The 24,998-nt window shown below is 56.7% G+C and overlaps 1 protein-coding gene across 1 annotated transcript in view; it reads left to right on the forward strand.

Annotated features, from left to right (window-relative positions):
* LOC137317331 (polyhomeotic-like protein 1) overlaps window positions 1-24,992 on the forward strand; it is a 128,259-nt gene extending 103,267 nt beyond the window's left edge. Inside the window, exons 9-12 of the mRNA XM_067980743.1 lie at window positions 2,444-2,552; window positions 8,175-8,328; window positions 14,158-14,383; window positions 24,378-24,992. Coding sequence (XP_067836844.1) covers window positions 2,444-2,552; window positions 8,175-8,328; window positions 14,158-14,383; window positions 24,378-24,532 — 644 coding nt within the window. The 3' untranslated portion in view covers window positions 24,533-24,992. The remainder of the gene's footprint in view (window positions 1-2,443; window positions 2,553-8,174; window positions 8,329-14,157; window positions 14,384-24,377) is intronic.
* Window positions 24,993-24,998: the final 6 nt, after the last annotated feature.

The raw sequence follows: 24,998 nt of genomic DNA on the forward strand, positions 1-24,998 counted from the left end.
TGCCACTGGTTCTTTTGCCAATCACCTTAAATCTGTGTCCTCTGGTTCTTGACCCTTCCACCAACGGGAAATGTTTCTCTCTATCTACTCTGTCTGGACCCTCCATGATTTTGAACACCTCGATCAAATCTCCTCGCAACCTTCTCTGTTCCAAGGAGAACAACTCCAGCTTCTCCAGTCTATCCACGTAACTGAAGTCCCTCATCCCTGGAATCATTCCAGTAAATCTCTTCTGTGCCCTCTCCAAGGCCTTCACACTGTGCCCAGAACTGGACACAATACTCCAGTTGTGGCCGAACCAGTGTTTTATAAAGGTTCATCGTGACTTCCTTGCTTTTGTACTCTCTGCCTCTATTTATAAAGCTCAGGATCCCGTCTGCTTTTTTAACCACTTTCTCAACCTGCCCTGCCACCTTCAGCGATTTGTGCACATTCACCCCCAGATCTCTCTGTTCCTGTACCCCTTTAGAATTGTGCCCTCTACTTTATATTGCCTCTCCTCATTCTTCATGTGTTAAATTTCATCTGCCACGTGTCCGCACATTCCACCAGCCTGTCTATATCCTCTTGAAGTCTATCACTATTCTCCTCACTGTTCACTACCCTTCCAAGTTTAGTGTCATCTGCAAATTTTGAAATTGTGCCCTGTACACCCAAGTCCAAGCCATTAATATATATCAAGAAAAGCAGTGGTCCCAGCACCAACCCCTGGGGAACACCACTGTACACCTCCCTCCAGTCTGAAAAACAACCATTTACCACTACCCTGTTCCCTGTCACTTAGCCAATTCTGTATCCATGCTGCCACTGCCCCATTTATTCCATGGGCTTCAATTTTGCTGACAAGCCTATTATGCGGCACTTTATCAAACACCTTTTGAAAGTCCATATACACCGCATCCACCGCACTGCCCTCATCGACCCTCTGTTACCTCATCAAAAATCTCTATCAGGTTAGTTAAACACGATTTACCTTTAACAGATCTGTGCTGGCTTTCCCTAATCAATCCACACTTGTCCAAATGACTAGTAATTCTGTCCCGGATTATCGTTTTCTTTTATTCATTTATGGGATGTGGGCCTCGCTGGCGAGGCCAGCATTTATTGCCCATCCCTAATTACTCTTGAGAAGGTGGTGGTGAGCCGCCTTCTTGAACCGCTGCAGTCCGTGTGGTGAAGGTTCTCCCACAGTGCTGTTAGGAAGGGAATTCCAGGATTTTGACCCAGCGACGATGAAGGAACGGCCGATATATTTCCAAGTCGGGATGGTGTGTGACTTGGAGGGGAACGTGCAGGTGGTGTTGTTCCCATGTGCCTGCTGCCCTTGTCCTAGGTGCTAGAGGTCACGGGTTTGGGAGGTGCTGTCAAAGAAGCCTTGGCGAGTTACTGCAGTGCATCCTGTGGATGGTACACACTGCAGCCACAGTGCGCCGGTAGTGGAGAGAGTGAATGTTTAAGGTGGTGGATGGGGTGCCAATCAAGCGGGCTGCTTTGTCCTGGATGGTGACGAGTTTCTTGAGTGTTGTTGGAGCTGCACTCATCCAGGCAAGTGGAGAGTATTCCATCACACTCCTGACTTGTGCCTTGTAAATAGTGGAAAGGCTTTGGGGAGTCAGGAGGTGAGTCACTCGCCGCAGAATACCCAGCCTCTCACCTGCTCTTGTAGCCACAGTATTTATATGGCTGGTCCAGTTAAGTTTCTGGCCAATGGTGACCCCCAGGATGTTGATGGTGGGGGATTCGGCGATGGTAATGCTGTTGAATGTCAAGGGGAGGTGGTTAGACTCTCTCTTGTTGGAGATGGTCATTGCCTGATATTTGTCTGGCGCGAATGTTATTTGCCATTTATCAGCCCAAGCCTGGATATTGTCCAGTGTTTCTAAGTTAAACTGACTGGCTTATAGTTGTGGGGTTTATCCTTACATCCTTTTTTGAACAAGGTTGTAACATTTGCAATTCTCCAGTCCTCTGGCACCACCCCCGTATCTAAGGATGTTTGGAAGATTATGGCCAGTACCTCCGCAATTTCCACCCTTACTTCCCTCAGCCACCCAGGATGCATCCCATCCGGACCGGGTGACTTATCTACTTTAAGCATCTTGTATTATCAACCTGACATCTGTCATATGCCCCTTTTTTCTGCTTCATCTTACTCTCTATCTCTTTGGTCATCCAGGGAGATCTGGCTTTGTTGCTCCACCTTTGCCCCTTGTGGGAAGGTACCTAGACTGTACCTGAACCATCTCCTCTTTAAACGATGCCCACTGTTCGATTACACTTTTGCCTGCCAATCCATGATTCCAATTTACCTTGTCTCAGGGTCAGTGGTTAAAAGTTGCCCTTGTTTCAGGGTTGGAGGTTAAAGGTGGCCATTGTTTCTGGGTCGGAGGTTAAAGGTTGCCCTTGTTTCAGGGTCAGAGGTTAAAGATTGCCCTTGTTTCAGGGTCGGAGGTCCTGCAGGAGATGCTGAAGTGTGAGTTCTGTGGGCGGCTCGAACAAGCAGAGAAGTTCAAGAGGTCAAAGAGGTTCTGCTCCATGGCCTGTGCCAAGAGGTAAGGGAACAGAAGGTCAGAGAATGCTCGCTGTGTAGCCCAGGAGTCAACTACAACCCCAAGGGTCAAATCCACGCCCAGACAGAGGGGGGTGAAGATCTCCCCTCTCTCTGAGGGTGGGTCAGTGGGTCAGACCCTGTCCTCTCACCCCCTGGGACCTGGGGTGAGGATCTCTCCCCTCTCTCAGAGGGTGGGTCAATGGGTCAGACCCTGTCCTCACCCCCTAGGACCTGGGGTGAAGATCTCCCCTCTCTCTGAGGGTGGGTCAGTGGGTCAGACCCTGTCCTCACCCCCGAGGACCTGGGGTGAAGATCTCCCCTCTCTCTGAGGGTGGGTCAGACACTGTCCTCTCACCCCCTGGACCTGGGGTAAAGATCTCCCCTCTCTCTGAGGGTGGGTCAGTGGGTCAGACACTGTCCTCTCACCCCCTGGACCTGGGGTGAAGATCTCCCCTCTCTCTCTGAGGGTGGGTCAGTGGGTCAGACACTGTCCTCTCACCCCCTGGACCTGGGGTGAAGATCTCTCCTCTCTCTCTGAGGGTGGGTCAGACACTGTCCTCTCACCCCCTGGACCTGGGGTGAAGATCTCCCCTCTCTCTGAGGGTGGGTCAGTGGGTCAGACCCTGTCCTCTCACCCCCTGGACCTGGGGTGAAGATCTCCCCTCTCTCTCTGAGGGTGGGTCAGTGGGTCAGACACTGTCCTCTCACCCCCTGGACCTGGGATGAAGATCTCTCCTCTCTCTCTGAGGGTGGGTCAGTGGGTCAGACACTGTCCTCTCACCCCCTGGACCTGGGGTGAAGATCTCCTCTCTCTCTCTCTGAGGGTGGGTCAGTGGGTCAGACACTGTCCTCTCACCCCCTGGACCTGGGGTGAAGATCTCCCCTCTCTCTCTGAGGGTGGGTCAGTGGGTCAGATACAGTCCTCACCCCCTGGACCTGGGGTGAAGATCTCCCCTCTCTCTGAGGGTGGGTCAGTGGGTCAGACCCTGTCCTCTCACCCTCTGGGACCTGGGGTGAAGATCTCTCCTCTCTCTCTGAGGGTGGGTCAGTGGGTCAGACACTGTCCTCACCCCCTGGACCTGGGGTGAAGATCTCTCCTCTCTCTGAGGGTGGGTCAGTGGGTCAGACACTGTCCTCACCCCCTGGACCTGGGGTGAAGATCTCTCCCCTCTCTCTCTGAGGGTAGGTCAGTGGGTCAGACCCTGTCCTCTCACCCCCCTGGACCTGGGGTGAAGATCTCTCCCCTCTCTCTCTGAGGGTGGGTCAGTGGGTCAGACACTGTCCTCACCCCCTGGACCTGGGGTGAAGATCTCCCCTCTCTCTGAGGGTGGGTCAGTGGGTCAGACCCTGTCCTCTCACCCCCTGGACCTGGGGTGAAGATCTCTCCTCTCTCTGAGGGTGGGTCAGTGGGTCAGACCCTGTCCTCACCCCCTGGACCTGGGGTGAAGATCTCCCCTCTCTCTGAGGGTGGGTCAGTGGGTCAGACCCTGTCCTCACCCCCTGGACCTGGGGTGAAGATCTCTCCCCTCTCTCTGAGGGTGGGTCAGACACTGTCCTCACCCCCTGGACCTGGGGTGAAGATCTCCCCTCTCTCTGAGGGTGGGTCAGTGGGTCAGACACTGTCCTCACCCCCTGGACCTGGGGTGAAGATCTCTCCCCTCTCTCTGAGGGTGGGTCAGTGGGTCAGACCCTGTCCTCACCCCCTGGACCTGGGGTGAAGATCTCTCCCCTCTCTCTCTGAGGGTGGGTCAGACACTGTCCTCTCACCCCCTGGACCTGGGGTGAAGATCTCCCCTCTCTCTGAGGGTGGGTCAGTGGGTCAGACACTGTCCTCACCCTCTGGGACCTGGGGTGAAGATCTCTCCCCTCTCTCTGAGGGTGGGTCAGTGGGTCAGACCCTGTCCTCACCCCCTGGACCTTGGGTGAAGATCTCCCCTCTCTCTCTGAGGGGGGGTCAGTGGGTCAGACCCTGTCCTCTCACCCCTGGACCTGGGGTGAAGATCTCTCTCCTCTCTCTGAGGGTGGGTCAGTGGGTCAGACACTGTCCTCACCCCCTGGACCTGGGGTGAAGATCTCTCCCCTCTCTCTGAGGGTGGGTCAGTGGGTCAGACCCTGTCCTCACCCCCTGGACCTGGGGTGAGGATCTCCCCTCTCTCTGAGGGTGGGTCAGTGGGTCAGACACTGTCCTCACCCCCTGGACCTGGGGTGAAGATCTCCCCTCTCTCTGAGGGTGGGTCAGTGGGTCAGACACTGTCCTCACCCCCTGGACCTGGGGTGAAGATCTCCCCTCTGAGGGTGGGTCAGTGGGTCAGACACTGTCCCCTCACCCCCTGGACCTGGGGTGAAGATCTCTCTCCCCTCTCTGAGGGTGGGTCAGTGGGTCAGACACTGTCCTCACCCCCTGGACCTGGGGTGAAGATCTCTCCCCTCTCTCTGAGGGTGGGTCAGTGGGTCAGACACTGTCCTTACCCCCTGGACCTGGGGTGAAGATCTCTCCCCTCTCTCTGAGGGTGGGTCAGTGGGTCAGACCCTGTCCTCACCCTCTGGGACCTGGGGTGAAGATCTCGCCCCTCTCTCTGAGGGTGGGTCAGTGGGTCAGACCCTGTCCTCTCACCCTCTGGGACCTGGGGTGAAGATCTCTCCCCTCTCTCTCTGAGGGTGGGTCAGTGGGTCAGACACTGTCCTCACCCCCTGGACCTGGGGTGAGGATCTCCCCTCTCTCTGAGGGTGGGTCAGTGGGTCAGACCCTGTTCTCACCCCCTGGGACCTGGGGTGAAGATCTTTCCTCTCTCTGAGGGTGGGTCAGTGGGTCAGACACTGTCCTCTCACCCCCTGGGACCTGGGGTGAAGATCTCTCCCCTCTCTCTGAGGGTGGGTCAGTGGGTCAGACACTGTCCTCACCCCCTGGACCTGGGGTGAAGATCTCTCTCTCTCTCTCTCAGGGTGGGTCAGTGGGTCAGACCCTGTCCTCACCCCCTGGGACCTGGTGTGAAGATCTCTCCCCTCTCTCTGAGGGTGGGTCAGTGGGTCAGACCCTGTCCTCACCCCCTGGACATGGGGTGAAGATCTCCCCTCTCTCTGAGGGTGGGTCAGTGGGTCAGACACTGTCCTCACCCCCTGGACATGCGGTGAAGTTCTCCCCTCTCTCTGAGGGTGGGTCAGTGGGTCAGACACTGTCCTCACCCCCTGGGACCTGGGGTGAAGATCTCTCTCCCCTCTCTCTGAGGGTGGGTCAGTGGGTCAGACCCTGTCCTCACCCCCTGGACCTGGGGTGAAGTTCTCCCCTCTCTCTGAGGGTGGGTCAGTGGGTCAGACACTGTCCTCACCCCCTGGGACCTGGGGTGAAGATCTCTCTCCCCTCTCTCTGAGGGTGGGTCAGTGGGTCAGACACTGTCCTCACCCCCTGGACCTGGGGTGAAGATCTCTCCCCTCTCTCTCTGAGGGTGGGTCAGACACTGTCCTCTCACCCCCTGGACCTGGGGTGAAGATCTCCCCTCTCTCTGAGGGTGGGTCAGTGGGTCAGACACTGTCCTCACCCTCTGGGACCTGGGGTGAAGATCTCTCCCCTCTCTCTGAGGGTGGGTCAGTGGGTCAGACCCTGTCCTCACCCCCTGGACCTTGGGTGAAGATCTCCCCTCTCTCTCTGAGGGGGGGTCAGTGGGTCAGACCCTGTCCTCTCACCCCTGGACCTGGGGTGAAGATCTCTCTCCTCTCTCTGAGGGTGGGTCAGTGGGTCAGACACTGTCCTCACCCCCTGGACCTGGGGTGAAGATCTCTCCCCTCTCTCTGAGGGTGGGTCAGTGGGTCAGACCCTGTCCTCACCCCCTGGACCTGGGGTGAGGATCTCCCCTCTCTCTGAGGGTGGGTCAGTGGGTCAGACACTGTCCTCACCCCCTGGACCTGGGGTGAAGATCTCCCCTCTCTCTGAGGGTGGGTCAGTGGGTCAGACACTGTCCTCACCCCCTGGACCTGGGGTGAAGATCTCCCCTCTGAGGGTGGGTCAGTGGGTCAGACACTGTCCCCTCACCCCCTGGACCTGGGGTGAAGATCTCTCTCCCCTCTCTGAGGGTGGGTCAGTGGGTCAGACACTGTCCTCACCCCCTGGACCTGGGGTGAAGATCTCTCCCCTCTCTCTGAGGGTGGGTCAGTGGGTCAGACACTGTCCTTACCCCCTGGACCTGGGGTGAAGATCTCTCCCCTCTCTCTGAGGGTGGGTCAGTGGGTCAGACCCTGTCCTCACCCTCTGGGACCTGGGGTGAAGATCTCGCCCCTCTCTCTGAGGGTGGGTCAGTGGGTCAGACCCTGTCCTCTCACCCTCTGGGACCTGGGGTGAAGATCTCTCCCCTCTCTCTCTGAGGGTGGGTCAGTGGGTCAGACACTGTCCTCACCCCCTGGACCTGGGGTGAGGATCTCCCCTCTCTCTGAGGGTGGGTCAGTGGGTCAGACCCTGTTCTCACCCCCTGGGACCTGGGGTGAAGATCTTTCCTCTCTCTGAGGGTGGGTCAGTGGGTCAGACACTGTCCTCTCACCCCCTGGGACCTGGGGTGAAGATCTCTCCCCTCTCTCTGAGGGTGGGTCAGTGGGTCAGACACTGTCCTCACCCCCTGGACCTGGGGTGAAGATCTCTCTCTCTCTCTCTCAGGGTGGGTCAGTGGGTCAGACCCTGTCCTCACCCCCTGGGACCTGGTGTGAAGATCTCTCCCCTCTCTCTGAGGGTGGGTCAGTGGGTCAGACCCTGTCCTCACCCCCTGGACATGGGGTGAAGATCTCCCCTCTCTCTGAGGGTGGGTCAGTGGGTCAGACACTGTCCTCACCCCCTGGACATGCGGTGAAGTTCTCCCCTCTCTCTGAGGGTGGGTCAGTGGGTCAGACACTGTCCTCACCCCCTGGGACCTGGGGTGAAGATCTCTCTCCCCTCTCTCTGAGGGTGGGTCAGTGGGTCAGACCCTGTCCTCACCCCCTGGACCTGGGGTGAAGTTCTCCCCTCTCTCTGAGGGTGGGTCAGTGGGTCAGACACTGTCCTCACCCCCTGGGACCTGGGGTGAAGATCTCTCTCCCCTCTCTCTGAGGGTGGGTCAGTGGGTCAGACCCTGTCCCCTCACCCCCTGGACCTGGGGTGAAGATCTCCCCTCTCTCTCTGAGGGTGGGTCAGTGGGTCAGACACTGTCCTCACCCCCTGGACCTGGGGTGAGGATCTCTCTCCTCTCTCTGAGGGTGGGTCAGTGGGTCAGACACTGTCCTCACCCCCTGGACCTGGGGTGAAGTTCTCTCTCATCTCTCTCAGGGTGGGTCAGTGGGTCAGACCCTGTCCTCTCACCCCCTGGACCTGGGGTGAAGATCTCCCCTCTCTCTCTGAGGGTGGGTCAGTGGGTCAGACCCTGACCTCTCACCCCCTGGACCTGGGGTGAAGATCTCCCCTCTCTCTCAGGGTGGGTCAGTGGGTTAGACCCTGTCCGCTGACCCTCTGGGACCAGCGATAAGCCCAGGCCCAGACCAGGCCATTGTCTGCTCTGTCTGCTGCGGATTGTGGGTGGTTCTCCAGTGGTATTGGTGTTTGTTGTTAGAGCATTGCCAGGCTGTGAGACAGTGTGGTGGGTCATGGACAAAATCTCCTCTGCTGCAGGTACAACGTGAGCTGCAGGAAGGGAGTGAGACGCTTCACAGCGGAGAAAATGAGCCAGCTCCACAAAGAGAGTGGGATTCGGATGGGTCGCAGAGGGACAAGGAAGAGCAGTGCTGAGAATGTCAGAGTCAAATTCCACAAGAGGCATCTCAAGGTAATGGATAGAAGCATGTGGGGAGGGTATCGAGTCAAAAGAACAAGCTCAGTACCTGTTACTGGGTAACTCTCACCCTGTGCTCTGTGTGTGATTCTGGGTAACTCTCACCCTGTGCTCTGTGTGATTCTGTGTGACTCTCACCCTGTGCTCTGTGTGATTCTGGGTAACTCTCACCCTGTGCTCTGTGTGATTCTGGGTAACTCTCACCCTGTGCTCTGTGTGTCATTCTGGGTAACTCTCACCCTGTGCTCTGTGTGTGATTCTGGGTAACTCTCACCCTGTGCTCTGTGTGATTCTGGGTAACTCTCACCCTGTGCTCTGTGTGATTCTGGGTAACTCTCACCCTGTGCTCTGTGTGTCATTCTGGGTAACTCTCACCCTGTGCTCTGTGTGTGATTCTGGGTAACTCTCCCCCTGTGCTCTGTGTGATTCTGGGTAACTCTCACCCTGTGCTCTGTGTGATTCTGGGTAACTCTCACCCTGTGCTCTGTGTGTCATTCTGGGTAACTCTCACCCTGTGCTCTGTGTGATTCTGGGTAACTCTCACCCTGTGCTCTGTGTGATTCTGGGTAACTCTCCCCCTGTGCTCTGTGTGTGATTCTGGGTAACTCTGACCCTGTGCTCTGTGTGATTCTGGGTAACTCTCCCCCTGTGCTCTGTGTGTGATTCTGGGTAACTCTCACCCTGCGCTCTGTGTGTGATTCTGGGTAACTCTCACCCTGTGCTCTGTGTGTGATTCTGGGTAACTCTGACCCTGTGCTCTGTGTGATTCTGGGTAACTCTCCCCCTGTGCTCTGTGTGTGATTCTGGGTAACTCTCACCCTGCGCTCTGTGTGTGATTCTGGGTAACTCTCACCCTGTGCTCTGTGTGTGATTCTGGGTAACTCTCCCCCTGTGCTCTGTGTGTGATTCTGGGTAACTCTCACCCTGTGCTCTCTGTGTGATTCTGGGTAACTCTCACCCTGTGCTCTGTGTGATTCTGGGTAACTCTCACCCTGTGCTCTCTGTGTGATTCTGGGTAACTCTCACCCTGTGCTCTGTGTGATTCTGGGTAACTCTCACCCTGTGCTCTGTGTGTGTGATTCTGGGTAACTCTCACCCTGTGCTCTGTGTGATTCTGGGTAACTCTCACCCTGTGCTCTGTGTGTGATTCTGGGTAACTCTCACCCTGTGCTCTGTGTGATTCTGGGTAACTCTCACCCTGTGCTCTGTGTGATTCTGGGTAACTCTCCCCCTGTGCTCTGTGTGATTCTGGGTAACTCTCCCCCTGTGCTCTGTGTGATTCTGGGTAACTCTCACCCTGTGCTCTGTGTGATTCTGGGTAACACTCACCCTGTTCTCTGTGTGTGTGATTCTGGGTAACTCTCACCCTGTGCTCTGTGTGTGATTCTGGGTAACTCTCCCCCTGTGCTCTGTGTGATTCTGGGTAACTCTCACCCTGTGCTCTGTGTGATTCTGGGTAACTCTCACCCTGTGCTCTGTGTGATTCTGGGTAACTCTCACCCTGTGCTCTGTGTGATTCTGGGTAACTCTCACCCTGTTCTCTCTGTGTGATTCTGGGTAACTCTCACCCTGTGCTCTGTGTGTGATTCTGGGTAACTCTCCCCCTGTGCTCTGTGTGTGATTCTGGGTAACTCTCACCCTGTGCTCTGTGTGATTCTGGGTAACTCTCACCCTGTGCTCTCTGTGTGATTCTGGGTAACTCTCACCCTGTGCTCTGTGTGATTCTGGGTAACTCTCCCCCTGTGCTCTGTGTGTGATTCTGGGTAACTCTCACCCTGTGCTCTGTGTGTGATTCTGGGTAACTCTCACCCTGTGCTCTCTGTGTGATTCTGGGTAACTCTCACCCTGTGCTCTGTGTGTGATTCTGGGTAACTCTCACCCTCTGCTCTGTGTGTGATTCTGGGTAACTCTCACCCTCTGCTCTGTGTGTGATTCTGGGTAACTCTCACCCTCTGCTCTGTGTGTGATTCTGGGTAACTCTCACCCTGTGCTCTGTGTGATTCTGGGTAACTCTCACCCTGTGCTCTGTGTGATTCTGGGTAACTCTCACCCTGTGCTCTGTGTGATTCTGGGTAACTCTCACCCTGTGCTCTGTGTGATTCTGGGTAACTCTCCCCCTGTGCTCTGTGTGATTCTGGGTAACTCTCCCCCTGTGCTCTGTGTGATTCTGGGTAACTCTCCCCCTGTGCTCTGTGTGATTCTGGGTAACTCTCACCCTGTGCTCTGTGTGATTCTGGGTAACTCTCCCCCTGTGCTCTGTGTGATTCTGGGTAACTCTCACCCTGTGCTCTGTGTGATTCTGGGTAACTCTCACCCTGTTCTCTGTGTGTGTGATTCTGGGTAACTCTCACCCTGTGCTCTGTGTGTGATTCTGGGTAACTCTCCCCCTGTGCTCTGTGTGATTCTGGGTAACTCTCACCCTGTGCTCTGTGTGATTCTGGGTAACTCTCACCCTGTGCTCTGTGTGATTCTGGGTAACTCTCACCCTGTGCTCTGTGTGATTCTGGGTAACTCTCACCCTGTTCTCTCTGTGTGATTCTGGGTAACTCTCACCCTGTGCTCTGTGTGTGATTCTGGGTAACTCTCCCCCTGTGCTCTGTGTGTGATTCTGGGTAACTCTCACCCTGTGCTCTGTGTGATTCTGGGTAACTCTCACCCTGTGCTCTCTGTGTGATTCTGGGTAACTCTCACCCTGTGCTCTGTGTGATTCTGGGTAACTCTCCCCCTGTGCTCTGTGTGTGATTCTGGGTAACTCTCACCCTGTGCTCTGTGTGTGATTCTGGGTAACTCTCACCCTGTGCTCTCTGTGTGATTCTGGGTAACTCTCACCCTGTGCTCTCTGTGTGATTCTGGGTAACTCTCACCCTGTGCTCTGTGTGTGATTCTGGGTAACTCTCACCCTGTGCTCTGTGTGTGATTCTGGGTAACTCTCACCCTGTGCTCTGTGTGATTCTGGGTAACTCTCACCCTGTGCTCTGTGTGTGATTCTGGGTAACTCTCACCCTGTGCTCTGTGTGTGATTCTGGGTAACTCTCCCCCTGTGCTCTGTGTGTGATTCTGGGTAACTCTCACCCTGTGCTCTGTGTGATTCTGGGTAACTCTCACCCTGTTCTCTCTGTGTGATTCTGGGTAACTCTCACCCTGTGCTCTGTGTGAGATTCTGGGTAACTCTCACCCTGTGCTCTGTGTGTGATTCTGGGTAACTCTCACCCTGTGCTCTGTGTGATTCTGGGTAACTCTCACCCTGTGCTCTGTGTGATTCTGGGTAACTCTCACCCTGTGCTCTGTGTGTGATTCTGGGTAACTCTCCCCCTGTGCTCTGTGTGATTCTGGGTAACTCTCACCCTGTGCTCTGTGTGATTCTGGGTAACTCTCACCCTGTGCTCTGTGTGTGATTCTGGGTAACTCTCACCCTGTGCTCTGTGTGTGATTCTGGGTAACTCTCACCCTGTGCTCTGTGTGATTCTGGGTAACTCTCCCCCTGTGCTCTGTGTGTGATTCTGGGTAACTCTCACCCTGTGCTCTGTGTGATTCTGGGTAACTCTCACCCTGTGCTCTGTGTGTGATTCTGGGTAACTCTCCCCCTGTGCTCTGTGTGTGATTCTGGGTAACTCTCACCCTGCGCTCTGTGTGATTCTGGGTAACTCTCACCCTGTGCTCTGTGTGTGATTCTGGGTAACTCTCACCCTGTGCTCTGTGTGTGATTCTGGGTAACTCTCACCCTGTGCTCTGTGTGTGATTCTGGGTAACTCTCACCCTGTGCTCTGTGTGATTCTGGGTAACTCTCACCCTGTGCTCTGTGTGTGATTCTGGGTAACTCTCACCCTGTGCTCTGTGTGATTCTGGGTAACTCTCCCCCTGTGCTCTGTGTGATTCTGGGTAACTCTCCCCCTGTGCTCTGTGTGTGATTCTGGGTAACTCTCACCCTGTGCTCTGTGTGTGATTCTGGGTAACTCTCCCCCTGTGCTCTGTGTGTGATTCTGGGTAACTCTCACCCTGTGCTCTGTGTGATTCTGGGTAACTCTCACCCTGTGCTCTGTGTGATTCTGGGTAACTCTCCCCCTGTGCTCTGTGTGATTCTGGGTAACTCTCCCCCTGTGCTCTGTGTGATTCTGGGTAACTCTCACCCTGTGCTCTGTGTGATTCTGGGTAACTCTCACCCTGTTCTCTGTGTGTGTGATTCTGGGTAACTCTCCCCCTGTGCTCTGTGTGATTCTGGGTAACTCTCACCCTGTGCTCTGTGTGATTCTGGGTAACTCTCCCCCTGTGCTCTGTGTGATTCTGGGTAACTCTCACCCTGTGCTCTGTGTGATTCTGGGTAACTCTCACCCTGTTCTCTGTGTGTGTGATTCTGGGTAACTCTCACCCTGTGCTCTGTGTGTGATTCTGGGTAACTCTCACCCTGTGCTCTGTGTGATTCTGGGTAACTCTCACCCTGTGCTCTGTGTGATTCTGGGTAACTCTCACCCTGTGCTCTGTGTGATTCTGGGTAACTCTCACCCTGTTCTCTCTGTGTGATTCTGGGTAACTCTCACCCTGTGCTCTGTGTGTGATTCTGGGTAACTCTCCCCCTGTGCTCTGTGTGTGATTCTGGGTAACTCTCACCCTGTGCTCTGTGTGATTCTGGGTAACTCTCTCCCTGTGCTCTCTGTGTGATTCTGGGTAACTCTCACCCTGTGCTCTGTGTGATTCTGGGTAACTCTCCCCCTGTGCTCTGTGTGTGATTCTGGGTAACTCTCACCCTGTGCTCTGTGTGTGATTCTGGGTAACTCTCACCCTGTGCTCTGTGTGTGATTCTGGGTAACTCTCACCCTCTGCTCTGTGTGTGATTCTGGGTAACTCTCACCCTGTGCTCTGTGTGATTCTGGGTAACTCTCACCCTGTGCTCTGTGTGATTCTGGGTAACTCTCCCCCTGTGCTCTGTGTGTGATTCTGGGTAAATCTCACCCTGTGCTCTGTGTGTGATTCTGGGTAACTCTCCCCCTGTGCTCTGTGTGTGATTCTGTGTGACTCTCACCCTGTGCTCTGTGTGATTCTGGGTAACTCTCACCCTGTGCTCTGTGTGATTCTGGGTAACTCTCACCCTGTGCTCTGTGTGTGATTCTGGGTAACTCTCCCCCTGTGCTCTGTGTGTGATTCTGGGTAACTCTCACCCTGTGCTCTGTGTGATTCTGGGTAACTCTCACCCTGTGCTCTGTGTGATTCTGGGTAACTCTCACCCTGTGCTCTGTGTGATTCTGGGTAACTCTCACCCTGTGCTCTGTGTGATTCTGGGTAACTCTCCCCCTGTGCTCTGTGTGTGATTCTGGGTAACTCTCACCCTGTGCTCTGTGTGATTCTGGGTAACTCTCACCCTGTGCTCTGTGTGATTCTGGGTAACTCTCACCCTGTGCTCTCTGTGTGATTCTGGGTAACTCTCACCCTGTGCTCTGTGTGATTCTGGGTAACTCTCACCCTGTGCTCTGTGTGATTCTGGGTAACTCTCACCCTGTGCTCTGTGTGATTCTGGGTAACTCTCACCCTGTGCTCTGTGTGATTCTGGGTAACTCTCACCCTGTGCTCTGTGTGTGATTCTGGGTAACTCTCACCCTGTGCTGTGTGATTCTGGGTAACTCTCCCCCTGTGCTCTGCGTGTTATACTGGGTGACGCTGTGTGTCTCTATCTCTCTGTGTTGCAATCTGTCTCTGTCGTGTTCTCTCTCTCTTTCTCCCTGTCTCTGGCCCGTCAGTGGGGACTGTCTGCCTTGCTCCTCTTGGGATCTTATTCAGTGAGTGCAATGTGATGAGGATTAAGCGGACGCTCTGACTGTGTCTCTCTAACAGAATCAGGAGGAATCGAGTCGGGCGTCCGATAACTCGAGTTATGACGAGGATCTATCTCCCGTCTCACCAAGCCTGGGACAGCAGAGGCAGTCACAATCTGACCGAGATCTGACCAGCTGTAACACAGGACTGCCGGACCTGATGGGTATTAACCCCAGCTTCCTGTCCAGTAATCCTGGACTCTGGAATGTGGGGGAAGTTCACGAATTCATCTCCTCCTTACCAGGTGAGGAGACTCTGTCGCGGTGTGTGCGTGAGAGAGAGCGAGTCTCTGTCGCGGGGTGTGTGTGAGAGAGAGAGAGCGAGTCTCTGTCGCGGGGTGTGTGAGAGAGAGAGAGTCTCTGTCGTGGTGTGTGAGAGAGAGAGAGAGTCTCTGTCGCGGGGTGTGTGAGAGAGAGAGAGTCTCTGTCGTGGTGTGTGAGAGAGAGAGAGAGTCTCTGTCGCGGGGTGTGTGAGAGAGAGCGAGTCTCTGTCGCGGGGTGTGTGAGAGAGAGCGAGTCTCTGTCGCGGGGTGTGTGAGAGAGAGAGCGAGTCTCTGTCGCGGTGTGTGTGTGAGAGAGAGAGCGAGTCTCTGTCGCGGTGTGTGAGAGAGAGCGAGTCTCTGTCGCGGTGTGTGAGAGAGAGAGCGAGTCTCTGTCGCGGTGTGTGTGAGAGAGAGAGCGAGTCTCTGTCGCGGTGTGTGAGAGAGAGAGCGAGTCTCTGTCGTGGTGTGTGAGAGAGAGAGCGAGTCTCTGTCGCGGTGTGTGAGAGAGAGAGCGAGTCTCTGTCGTGGTGTGTGAGAGAGAGAGCGAGTCTCTGTCGCGGTGTGTGAGAGAGAGAGCGAGTCTCTGTCGCGGTGTGTGAGAGAGAGAGAGAGCGAGTCTCTGTCGCGGTGTGTGAGAGAGAGAGAGAGCGAGTCTCTGTCGCGGTGTGTGAGAGAGAGAGCGAGTCTCTGTCGCGGGGTGTGTGTGAGAGAGAGAGCGAGTCTCTGTCGCGGTGTGTGAGAGAGAGAGCGAGTCTCTGTCGCGGTGTGTGTGAGAGAGAGCGAGTCTCTGTCGCGGTGTGTGAGAGAGAGAGCGAGTCTCTGTCGCGGTGTGTGAGAGAGAGAGCGAGTCTCTGTCGCGGTGTGTGTGTGAGAGAGAGAGAGCGAGTCTCTGTCGCGGTGTGTGTGTGAGAGAGAGAGCGAGTCTCTGTCGCGGTGTGTGTGTGAGAGAGAGAGCGAGTCTCTGTCGCGGTGTGTGTGTGTGAGAGAGAGAGCGAGTCTCTGTCGCGGTGTGTGAGAGAGAGAGAGCGAGTCTCTGTCGCGGTGTGTGAGAGAGAGAGAGAGTCTCTGTCGCGGTGTGTGTGTGAGAGAGAGAGAGCGAGTCTCTGTCGCGGTGTGTGTGTGAGAGAGCAAGTCTCTGTCGCGGTGTGTGAGAGAGAGAGAGCGAGTCTCTGTCGCGGTGTGTGAGAGAGAGAGAGAGTCTCTGTCGCGGTGTGTGTGTGAGAGAGAGAGCGAGTCTCTGTCGCGGTGTGTGTGTGAGAGAGAGAGCGAGTCTCTGTCGCGGTGTGTGTGTGAGAGAGAGAGCGAGTCTCTGTCGCGGTGTGTGTGTGAGAGAGAGAGCGAGTCTCTGTCGCGGTGTGTGAGAGAGAGCGAGTCTCTGTCGCGGTGTGTGAGAGAGAGAGCGAGTCTCTGTCGCGGTGTGTGTGTGAGAGAGAGAGAGCGAGTCTCTGTCGCGGTGTGTGAGAGAGAGAGAGAGTCTCTGTCGCGGTGTGTGTGTGAGAGAGAGAGAGCGAGTCTCTGTCGCGGTGTGTGTGAGAGAGAGAGAGCGAGTCTCTGTCGCGGTGTGTGAGAGAGAGAGCGAGTCTCTGTCGCGGTGTGTGAGAGAGAGAGCGAGTCTCTGTCGCGGTGTGTGAGAGAGAGAGCGAGTCTCTGTCGCGGTGTGTGAGAGAGAGAGCGAGTCTCTGTCGCGGTGTGTGAGAGAGAGAGCGAGTCTCTGTCGCGGTGTGTGAGAGAGAGAGCGAGTCTCTGTCGCGGTGTGTGAGAGAGAGAGCGAGTCTCTGTCGCGGTGTGTGAGAGAGAGAGAGTCTCTGTCGCGTTGTGTGTGAGAGAGAGAGAGCGAGTCTCTGTCGCGTTGTGTGTGAGAGAGAGAGAGCGAGTCTCTGTCGCGGGGTGTGAGAGAGAGAGCGAGTCTCTGTCGCGGTGTGTGAGAGAGAGAGCGAGTCTCTGTCGCGGTGTGTGAGAGAGAGAGAGAGTCTCTGTCGCGTTGTGTGTGAGAGAGAGAGAGCGAGTCTCTGTCGCGGTGTGTGAGAGAGAGAGAGTCTCTGTCGCGTTGTGTGTGAGAGAGAGAGAGCGAGTCTCTGTCACGGTGTGTGAGAGAGAGAGAGTCTCTGTCGCGGTGTGTGTGTGAGAGAGAGCGAGTCTCTGTCGCGGTGTGTGTGTGAGAGAGAGCGAGTCTCTGTCGCGGGGTGTGTGTGAGAGAGAGCGAGTCTCTGTCGCGGGGTGTGTGAGAGAGCGAGTCTCTGTCGCGGGGTGTGTGTGAGAGAGAGCGAGTCTGTGTCGCGGGGTGTGAGAGAGAGAGCGAGTCTCTGTCGCGGTGTGTGTGAGAGAGAGAGCGAGTCTCTGTCGCGGTGTGTGTGAGAGAGAGAGCGAGTCTCTGTCGCGGTGTGTGTGAGAGAGAGAGCGAGTCTCTGTCGCGGTGTGTGTGTGAGAGAGCGAGTCTCTGTCGCGGTGTGTGTGTGTGAGAGAGAGCGAGTCTCTGTCGCGGGGTGTGTGAGAGAGCGAGTCTCTGTCGCGGTGTGTGTGTGTGAGAGAGAGCGAGTCTCTGTCGCGGGGTGTGTGTGAGAGAGAGCGAGTCTCTGTCGCGGTGTGTGTGAGAGAGAGAGCGAGTCTCTGTCGTGGTGTGTGAGAGAGAGAGCGAGTCTCTGTCGCGGTGTGTGAGAGAGCGAGCGAGTCTCTGTCGCGGTGTGTGAGAGAGAGAGCGAGTCTCTGTCGCGGTGTGTGAGAGAGAGAGCGAGTCTCTGTCGCGGTGTGTGTGTGAGAGAGAGAGCGAGTCTCTGTCGCGGTGTGTGTGTGAGAGAGAGCGAGTCTCTGTCGCGGGGTGTGTGTGAGAGAGAGCGAGTCTCTGTCGCGGGGTGTGTGTGAGAGAGAGAGCGAGTCTCTGTCGCGGTGTGTGAGAGAGAGAGAGAGAGCGAGTCTCTGTCGCGGTGTGTGAGAGAGCGAGTCTCTGTCGCGGTGTGTGAGAGAGAGAGCGAGTCTCTGTCGCGGTGTGTGTGTGAGAGAGAGAGCGAGTCTCTGTCGCTGGGTGTGTGAGAGAGAGAGAGAGAGTCTCTGTCGCGGTGTGTGAGAGAGAGAGCGAGTCTCTGTCGCGGGGTGTGTGAGAGAGAGAGCGAGTCTCTGTCGCGGTGTGTGTGAGAGAGAGCGAGTCTCTGTCGCGGTGTGTGAGAGAGAGAGAGCGAGTCTCTGTCGCGTTGTGTGAGAGAGAGAGCGAGTCTCTGTCGCGGTGTGTGAGAGAGAGAGAGCGAGTCTCTGTCGCTGGGTGTGTGAGAGAGAGAGCGAGTCTCTGTCGCGGGGTGTGAGAGAGAGAGAGCGAGTCTCTGTCGCGGTGTGTGTGTGAGAGAGAGCGAGTCTCTGTCGCGGGGTGTGAGAGAGAGAGAGCGAGTCTCTGTCGCGGTGTGTGAGAGAGAGAGAGAGAGCCAGTCTCTGTCGCGGTGTGTGAGAGAGAGCGAGTCTCTGTCGCGGTGTGTGAGAGAGAGCGAGTCTCTGTCGCGGTGTGTGAGAGAGAGAGAGAGCGAGTCTCTGTCGCGGTGTGTGAGAGAGAGAGAGAGAGCGAGTCTCTGTCGCGGTGTGTGAGAGAGAGAGCGAGTCTCTGTCGCGGTGTGTGAGAGAGAGAGCGAGTCTCTGTCGCGTTGTGTGAGAGAGAGAGCGAGTCTCTGTCGCGGGGTGTGAGAGAGAGAGAGAGAGCGAGTCTCTGTCGCGGTGTGTGAGAGAGAGAGCGAGTCTCTGTCGCGTTGTGTGAGAGAGAGAGCGAGTCTCTGTCGCGTTGTGTGAGAGAGAGAGAGAGAGCGAGTCTCTGTCGCGGTGTGTGAGAGAGAGCGAGTCTCTGTCGTGGTGTGTGTGAGAGAGAGAGCGAGTCTCTGTCGCGGTGTGTGTGTGAGAGAGAGAGCGAGTCTCTGTCGCGGTGTGTGAGAGAGAGAGAGAGCGAGTCTCTGTCGCGGTGTGTGTGTGAGAGAGAGAGCGAGTCTCTGTCGCGGTGTGTGTGAGAGAGAGAGCGAGTCTCTGTCGCGGTGTGTGAGAGAGAGAGCGAGTCTCTGTCGCGGTGTGTGAGAGAGAGCGAGTCTCTGTCGCGGTGTGTGAGAGAGAGAGAGAGCGAGTCTCTGTCGCGGTGTGTGAGAGAGAGAGAGCGAGTCTCTGTCGCGGTGTGTGAGAGAGAGAGAGCGAGTCTCTGTCGCGTGGTGTGTGAGAGAGAGAGAGAGTCTCTGTCGCGGTGTGTGAGAGAGAGAGCGAGTCTCTGTCGCGGTGTGTGAGAGAGAGAGAGAGCGAGTCTCTGTCGCGGTGTGTGAGAGAGAGAGAGCGAGTCTCTGTCGCGGTGTGTGAGAGAGAGAGAGCGAGTCTCTGTCGCGGGGTGTGTGAGAGAGAGAGAGCGAGTCTCTGTCGCGGTGTGTGAGAGAGAGAGCGAGTCTCTGTCGCGGTGTGTGAGAGAGAGAGAGCGAGTCTCTGTCGCGGTGTGTGAGAGAGAGAGAGCGAGTCTCTGTCGCGGTGTGTGAGAGAGAGAGCGAGTCTCTGTCGCGGTGTGTGAGAGAGAGAGCGAGTCTCTGTCGCGGAGTGTGTGTGTGAGAGAGCGAGTCTCTGTCGCGGTGTGTGAGAGAGAGAGAGAGCGAGTCTCTGTCGCGGTGTGTGTGAGAGAGAGCGAGTCTCTGTCGCGGTGTGTGAGAGAGAGAGAGAGAGCGAGTCTCTGTCGCGGTGTGTGAGAGAGAGAGCGAGTCCCTGTCGCGGTGTGTGAGAGAGAGAGCGAGTCTCTGTCGCGGTGTGTGAGAGAGAGAGAGTGAGTCTCTGTCGCGGTGTGTGAGAGAGAGAGAGCGAGTCTCTGTCGCGGTGTGTGAGAGAGAGAGAGCGAGTCTCTGTCGCGGGGTGTGTGTGAGAGAGAGCGAGTCTCTGTCGCGGGGTGTGTGTGAGAGAGAGCGAGTCTCTGTCGCGGTGTGTGAGAGAGAGAGAGCGAGTCTCTGTCGCGGTGTGTGAGAGAGAGAGAGCGAGTCTCTGTCGCGGGGTGTGTGAGAGAGAGAGCGAGTCTCTGTCGCGGTGTGTGTGAGAGAGAGAGCGAGTCTCTGTCGCGGTGTGTGTGAGAGAGAGAGCGAGTCTCTGTCGCGGTGTGTGTGAGAGAGAGAGCGAGTCTCTGTCGCGGTGTGTGAGAGAGAGAGCGAGTCTCTGTCGCGGTGTGTGAGAGAGAGAGAGAGCGAGTCTCTGTCGCGGTGTGTGTGTGAGAGAGAGAGAGCGAGTCTCTGTCGCGGGGTGTGAGAGACAGAGAGAGAGTCTCTGTCGCGGTGTGTGAGAGAGAGAGCGAGTCTCTGTCGCGGTGTGTGAGAGAGAGAGAGCGAGTCTCTGTCGCGGTGTGTGTGTGAGAGAGAGAGCGAGTCTCTGTCGCGGAGTGTGTGTGAGAGAGAGAGAGCGAGTCTCTGTCGCGGAGTGTGTGTGAGAGAGAGAGAGCGAGTCTCTGTCGCGGGGTGTGAGAGACAGAGAGAGAGTCTCTGTCGCGGTGTGTGTGAGAGAGAGAGCGAGTCTCTGTCGCGGAGTGTGTGTGAGAGAGAGAGCGAGTCTCTGTCGTGGTGTGTGTGAGAGAGAGAGCGAGTCTCTGTCGCGGAGTGTGTGTGAGAGAGAGAGCGAGTCTCTGTCGTGGTGTGTGTGAGAGAGAGAGCGAGTCTCTGTCGCGGTGTGTGTGAGAGAGAGAGCGAGTCTCTGTCGCGGTGTGTGTGTGAGAGAGAGCGAGTCTCTGTCGCGGGGTGTGTGAGAGAGAGAGCGAGTCTCTGTCGCGGGGTGTGTGAGAGAGAGAGCGAGTCTCTGTCGCGGGGTGTGTGAGAGAGAGAGCGAGTCTCTGTCGCGGTGTGTGTGTGAGAGAGAGAGCAAGTCTCTGTCGCGGTGTGTGAGAGAGAGAGAGAGCGAGTCTCTGTCGCGGTGTGTGAGAGAGAGAGAGAGCGAGTCTCTGTCGCGGTGTGTGAGAGAGAGAGAGAGAGCGAGTCTCTGTCGCGGTGTGTGTGTGAGAGAGAGCGAGTCTCTGTCGCGGTGTGTGAGAGAGAGAGCGAGTCTCTGTCGCGGTGTGTGAGAGAGAGAGAGAGCGAGTCTCTGTCGCGGTGTGTGAGAGAGAGAGCGAGTCTCTGTCGCGGGGTGTGTGAGAGAGAGAGCGAGTCTCTGTCGCGGGGTGTGTGAGAGAGAGAGAGAGTCTCTGTCGCGGTGTGTGAGAGAGAGAGCGAGTCTCTGTCGCGGTGTGTGAGAGAGAGAGCGAGTCTCTGTCGCGGTGTGTGTGAGAGAGAGCGAGTCTCTGTCGCGGTGTGTGAGAGAGAGAGCGAGTCTCTGTCGCGGTGTGTGTGAGAGAGAGCGAGTCTCTGTCGCGGTGTGTGAGAGAGAGAGCGAGTCTCTGTCGCGGTGTGTGAGAGAGAGAGCGAGTCTCTGTCGCGTTGTGTGTGAGAGAGAGAGCGAGTCTCTGTCGTGGTGTGTGAGAGAGAGAGAGCGAGTCTCCGTCGCGGTGTGTGAGAGAGAGAGCGAGTCTCTGTCGCGGTGTGTGTGAGAGAGAGAGAGAGTCTCTGTCGCGGTGTGTGAGAGAGAGAGAGCGAGTCTCCGTCGCGGTGTGTGTGTGAGAGAGAGCGAGTCTCTGTCGCTGGGTGTGTGAGAGAGAGCGAGTCTCTGTCGCTGGGTGTGTGAGAGAGAGAGAGCGAGTCTCTGTCGCGGTGTGTGAGAGAGAGAGAGAGAGCGAGTCTCTGTCGCGGTGTGTGAGAGAGAGAGAGAGAGCGAGTCTCTGTCGCGGTGTGTGAGAGAGAGAGAGAGCGAGTCTCTGTCGCGGGGTGTGTGAGAGAGAGAGCGAGTCTCTGTCGCGGTGTGTGTGAGAGAGAGAGCGAGTCTCTGTCGCGGTGTGTGTGTGTGAGCGAGAGCGAGTCTCTGTCGCGGGGTGTGTGAGAGAGAGAGCGAGTCTCTGTCGCGGGGTGTGTGAGAGAGAGCGAGTCTCTGTCGCGGTGTGTGAGAGAGAGAGCGAGTCTCTGTCGCGGTGTGTGTGTGAGAGAGAGAGAGAGCGAGTCTCTGTCGCGGTGTGTGAGAGAGAGAGAGCGAGTCTCTGTCGCGGTGTGTGTGTGAGAGAGAGAGCGAGTCTCTGTCGCGGAGTGTGTGTGAGAGAGAGAGAGCGAGTCTCTGTCGCGGGGTGTGAGAGACAGAGAGCGAGTCTCTGTCGCGGGGTGTGAGAGACAGAGAGAGAGTCTCTGTCGCGGTGTGTGTGTGAGAGAGAGAGCGAGTCTCTGTCGCGGAGTGTGTGTGAGAGAGAGAGCGAGTCTCTGTCGTGGTGTGTGTGAGAGAGAGAGCGAGTCTCTGTCGCGGAGTGTGTGTGAGAGAGAGAGCGAGTCTCTGTCGTGGTGTGTGTGAGAGAGAGAGCGAGTCTCTGTCGCGGTGTGTGTGAGAGAGAGAGCGAGTCTCTGTCGCGGTGTGTGTGTGAGAGAGAGCGAGTCTCTGTCGCGGGGTGTGTGAGAGAGAGAGCGAGTCTCTGTCGCGGGGTGTGTGAGAGAGAGAGCGAGTCTCTGTCGCGGTGTGTGTGAGAGAGAGAGCGAGTCTCTGTCGCGGGGTGTGTGAGAGAGAGAGCGAGTCTCTGTCGCGGTGTGTGTGTGAGAGAGAGAGCAAGTCTCTGTCGCGGTGTGTGTGTGAGAGAGAGCGAGTCTCTGTCGCGGGGTGTGAGAGAGAGAGCGAGTCTCTGTCGCGGTGTGTGTGAGAGAGAGAGAGCGAGTCTCTGTCGCGGTGTGTGTGTGAGAGAGAGAGAGCGAGTCTCTGTCGCGGTGTGTGTGTGAGAGAGAGAGAGCGAGTCTCTGTCACGGGGTGTGTGTGTGAGAGAGCGAGTCTCTGTCGCGGTGTGTGAGAGAGAGAGAGCGAGTCTCTGTCGCGGTGTGTGAGTGAGAGAGAGAGAGTCTCTGTCGCGGTGTGTGTGTGAGAGAGCGAGTCTCTGTCGCGGTGTGTGTGTGAGAGAGAGAGAGTCTCTGTCGCGGTGTGTGTGTGAGAGAGCGAGTCTCTGTCGCGGGGTGTGTGAGAGAGAGCGAGTCTCTGTCGCGGTGTGTGTGAGAGAGAGCGAGTCTCTGTCGCGGTGTGTGAGAGAGAGAGCGAGTCTCTGTCGCGGTGTGTGTGTGAGAGAGCGAGTCTCTGTCGCGGTGTGTGAGAGAGAGAGCGAGTCTCTGTCGCGGTGTGTGTGTGAGAGAGCGAGTCTCTGTCGCGGTGTGTGAGTGAGAGAGAGAGTCTCTGTCGCGGTGTGTGAGTGAGAGAGAGCGAGTCTCTGTCGCGGTGTGTGAGTGAGAGAGAGAGAGCGAGTCTCTGTCGCGGTGTGTGAGAGAGAGAGAGCGAGTCTCTGTCGCGGTGTGTGAGAGAGAGAGAGAGTCTCTGTCGCGGTGTGTGAGTGAGAGAGAGCGAGTCTCTGTCGCGGTGTGTGAGAGAGAGAGAGCGAGTCTCTGTCGCGGTGTGTGAGAGAGAGAGAGAGAGCGAGTCTCTGTCGCGGGGTGTGTGAGAGAGAGAGCAAGTCTCTGTTGCGGTGTGTGAGAGAGAGAGCGAGTCTCTGTCGTGGTGTGTGTGAGAGAGAGCGAGTCTCTGTCGCGGGGTGTGTGTGAGAGAGCGAGTCTCTGTCGCGGTGTGTGTGAGAGAGAGCGAGTCTCTGTCGCGGTGTGTGAGAGAGAGAGAGAGCGAGTCTCTGTCGCGGTGTGTGTGAGAGAGAGCGAGTCTCTGTCGCGGTGTGTGAGAGAGAGAGAGAGCGAGTCTCTGTCGCGGTGTGTGAGTGAGAGAGCGAGTCTCTGTCGCGGTGTGTGAGTGAGAGAGCGAGTCTCTGTCGCGGTGTGTGAGAGTGAGAGAGCGAGTCTCTGTCGCGGTGTGTGAGAGAGAGAGAGAGCGAGTCTCTGTCGCGGTGTGTGTGAGAGAGAGAGAGCGAGTCTCTGTCGCGGTGTGTGTGAGAGAGAGAGCGAGTCTCTGTCGCGGTGTGTGTGAGAGAGAGAGAGCGAGTCTCTGTCGCGGTGTGTGTGAGAGAGAGAGCGAGTCTCTGTCGCGGGGTGTGTGAGAGAGAGAGAGCGAGTCTCTGTCGCGGTGTGTGAGAGAGAGAGAGCGAGTCTCTGTCGCGGTGTGTGAGTGAGAGAGAGAGAGAGCGAGTCTCTGTCGCGGTGTGTGAGAGAGAGCGAGTCTCTGTCGCGGGGTGTGAGAGAGAGAGCGAGTCTCTGTCGCGGTGTGTGAGTGAGAGAGAGAGCGAGTCTCTGTCGCGGTGTGTGAGAGAGAGAGAGAGCGAGTCTCTGTCGCGGTGTGTGTGAGAGAGAGAGCGAGTCTCTGTCGCGGTGTGTGAGTGAGAGAGAGAGCGAGTCTCTGTCGCGGTGTGTGAGTGAGAGAGAGAGCGAGTCTCTGTCGCGGTGTGTGAGAGAGAGATCGAGTCTCTGTCGCGGTGTGTGTGTGAGAGAGAGCGAGTCTCTGTCGCGGTGTGTGTGTGAGAGAGAGCGAGTCTCCGTCGCGGTGTGTGAGAGAGAGAGCGAGTCTCTGTCGCGGTGTGTGTGTGAGAGAGAGCGAGTCTCTGTCGCGGTGTGTGAGAGAGAGCGAGTCTCTGTCGCGGTGTGTGTGAGAGAGAGAGAGATCGAGTCTCCGTCGCGGTGTGTGTGAGAGAGAGAGAGATCGAGTCTCTGTCGCGGTGTGTGTGAGAGAGAGAGAGATCGAGTCTCTGTCGCGGTGTGTGTGAGAGAGAGAGAGCGAGTCTCTGCCGCGCGTTGTGTGCGTCAGTGAGCGGGCCCCTCTCGCGGGGAGTGCCTGTGAGTGAGAGTCTTTCTCGCGGGGAGTGCACGGGCCCCTCTCGCGGGGAGTGCACGGGCCCCTCTCGCGGGGAGTGCCTGTGAGTGAGAGTCTTTCTCGCGGGGAGTGCCTGTGAGTGAGAGTCTTTCTCGCGGTGCGTGCCGGTGAGTGAGTCTTTCTCGCGGGGAGTGCACGTGTGAGGCAGTATCCCTCACAGGATGTGCTTGAGAGAGTCTCCCTCTGAATCTGTTTCCCTCTCTCCCTCCCCCAGGGTGCCAGGATCTCGCTGAGGAGTTTCGATCGCAAGAGATCGACGGACAAGCTCTGCTGCTCTTGAAGGAGGAGCACTTGATGACGGCGATGAACATGAAGTTGGGACCGGCCCTGAAAATCTGTGCCCGTATCAACCTGCTGAAGGAATCCTAACGGGCAGAGCCCAGAATCCAGGCCACCATCTCAATCAAACCAAAGAATCGAGCAGAGGGTCATTGAACCCCCAGTCCGAGCAGGAAGGGTTCTGGAATCAAAAGGTTGTCTCTTACTGAACAGGAGCAGCAGGCCAGGGTTCCCCCCTCACTGTGGGGACAAGACAGGATGCCCCTGTAGGCGAATATCCAGCCCACACTTGGGCCGATAGAATTGGGACCCTTCGAATGAGGTATCCTCTCCCCTGCAAACATGCTGCCGTTCGACTGAGCACCAGCTGCCTAAGAGTGAGGGGGGGGCCCTCGAACCGCCACCCCCCCCGGGGACTGGTTCTGTCTGCCCGTGACCTCTGCTTCTCCTGCCTGCAGTGCGTCCGGCAGTGGGACTCTGGAGGGGTTCAGTCCCAGCCCGGGCTCCCCCCACTCTCTGCCCCCAACGATTGCACAGTTAAATATAAAAAAGATAA

The sequence above is a fragment of the Heptranchias perlo genome, unplaced genomic scaffold (assembly GCF_035084215.1).
Source record: "Heptranchias perlo isolate sHepPer1 unplaced genomic scaffold, sHepPer1.hap1 HAP1_SCAFFOLD_609, whole genome shotgun sequence".
In the NCBI taxonomy this organism is placed as follows: domain Eukaryota; kingdom Metazoa; phylum Chordata; class Chondrichthyes; order Hexanchiformes; family Hexanchidae; genus Heptranchias; species Heptranchias perlo.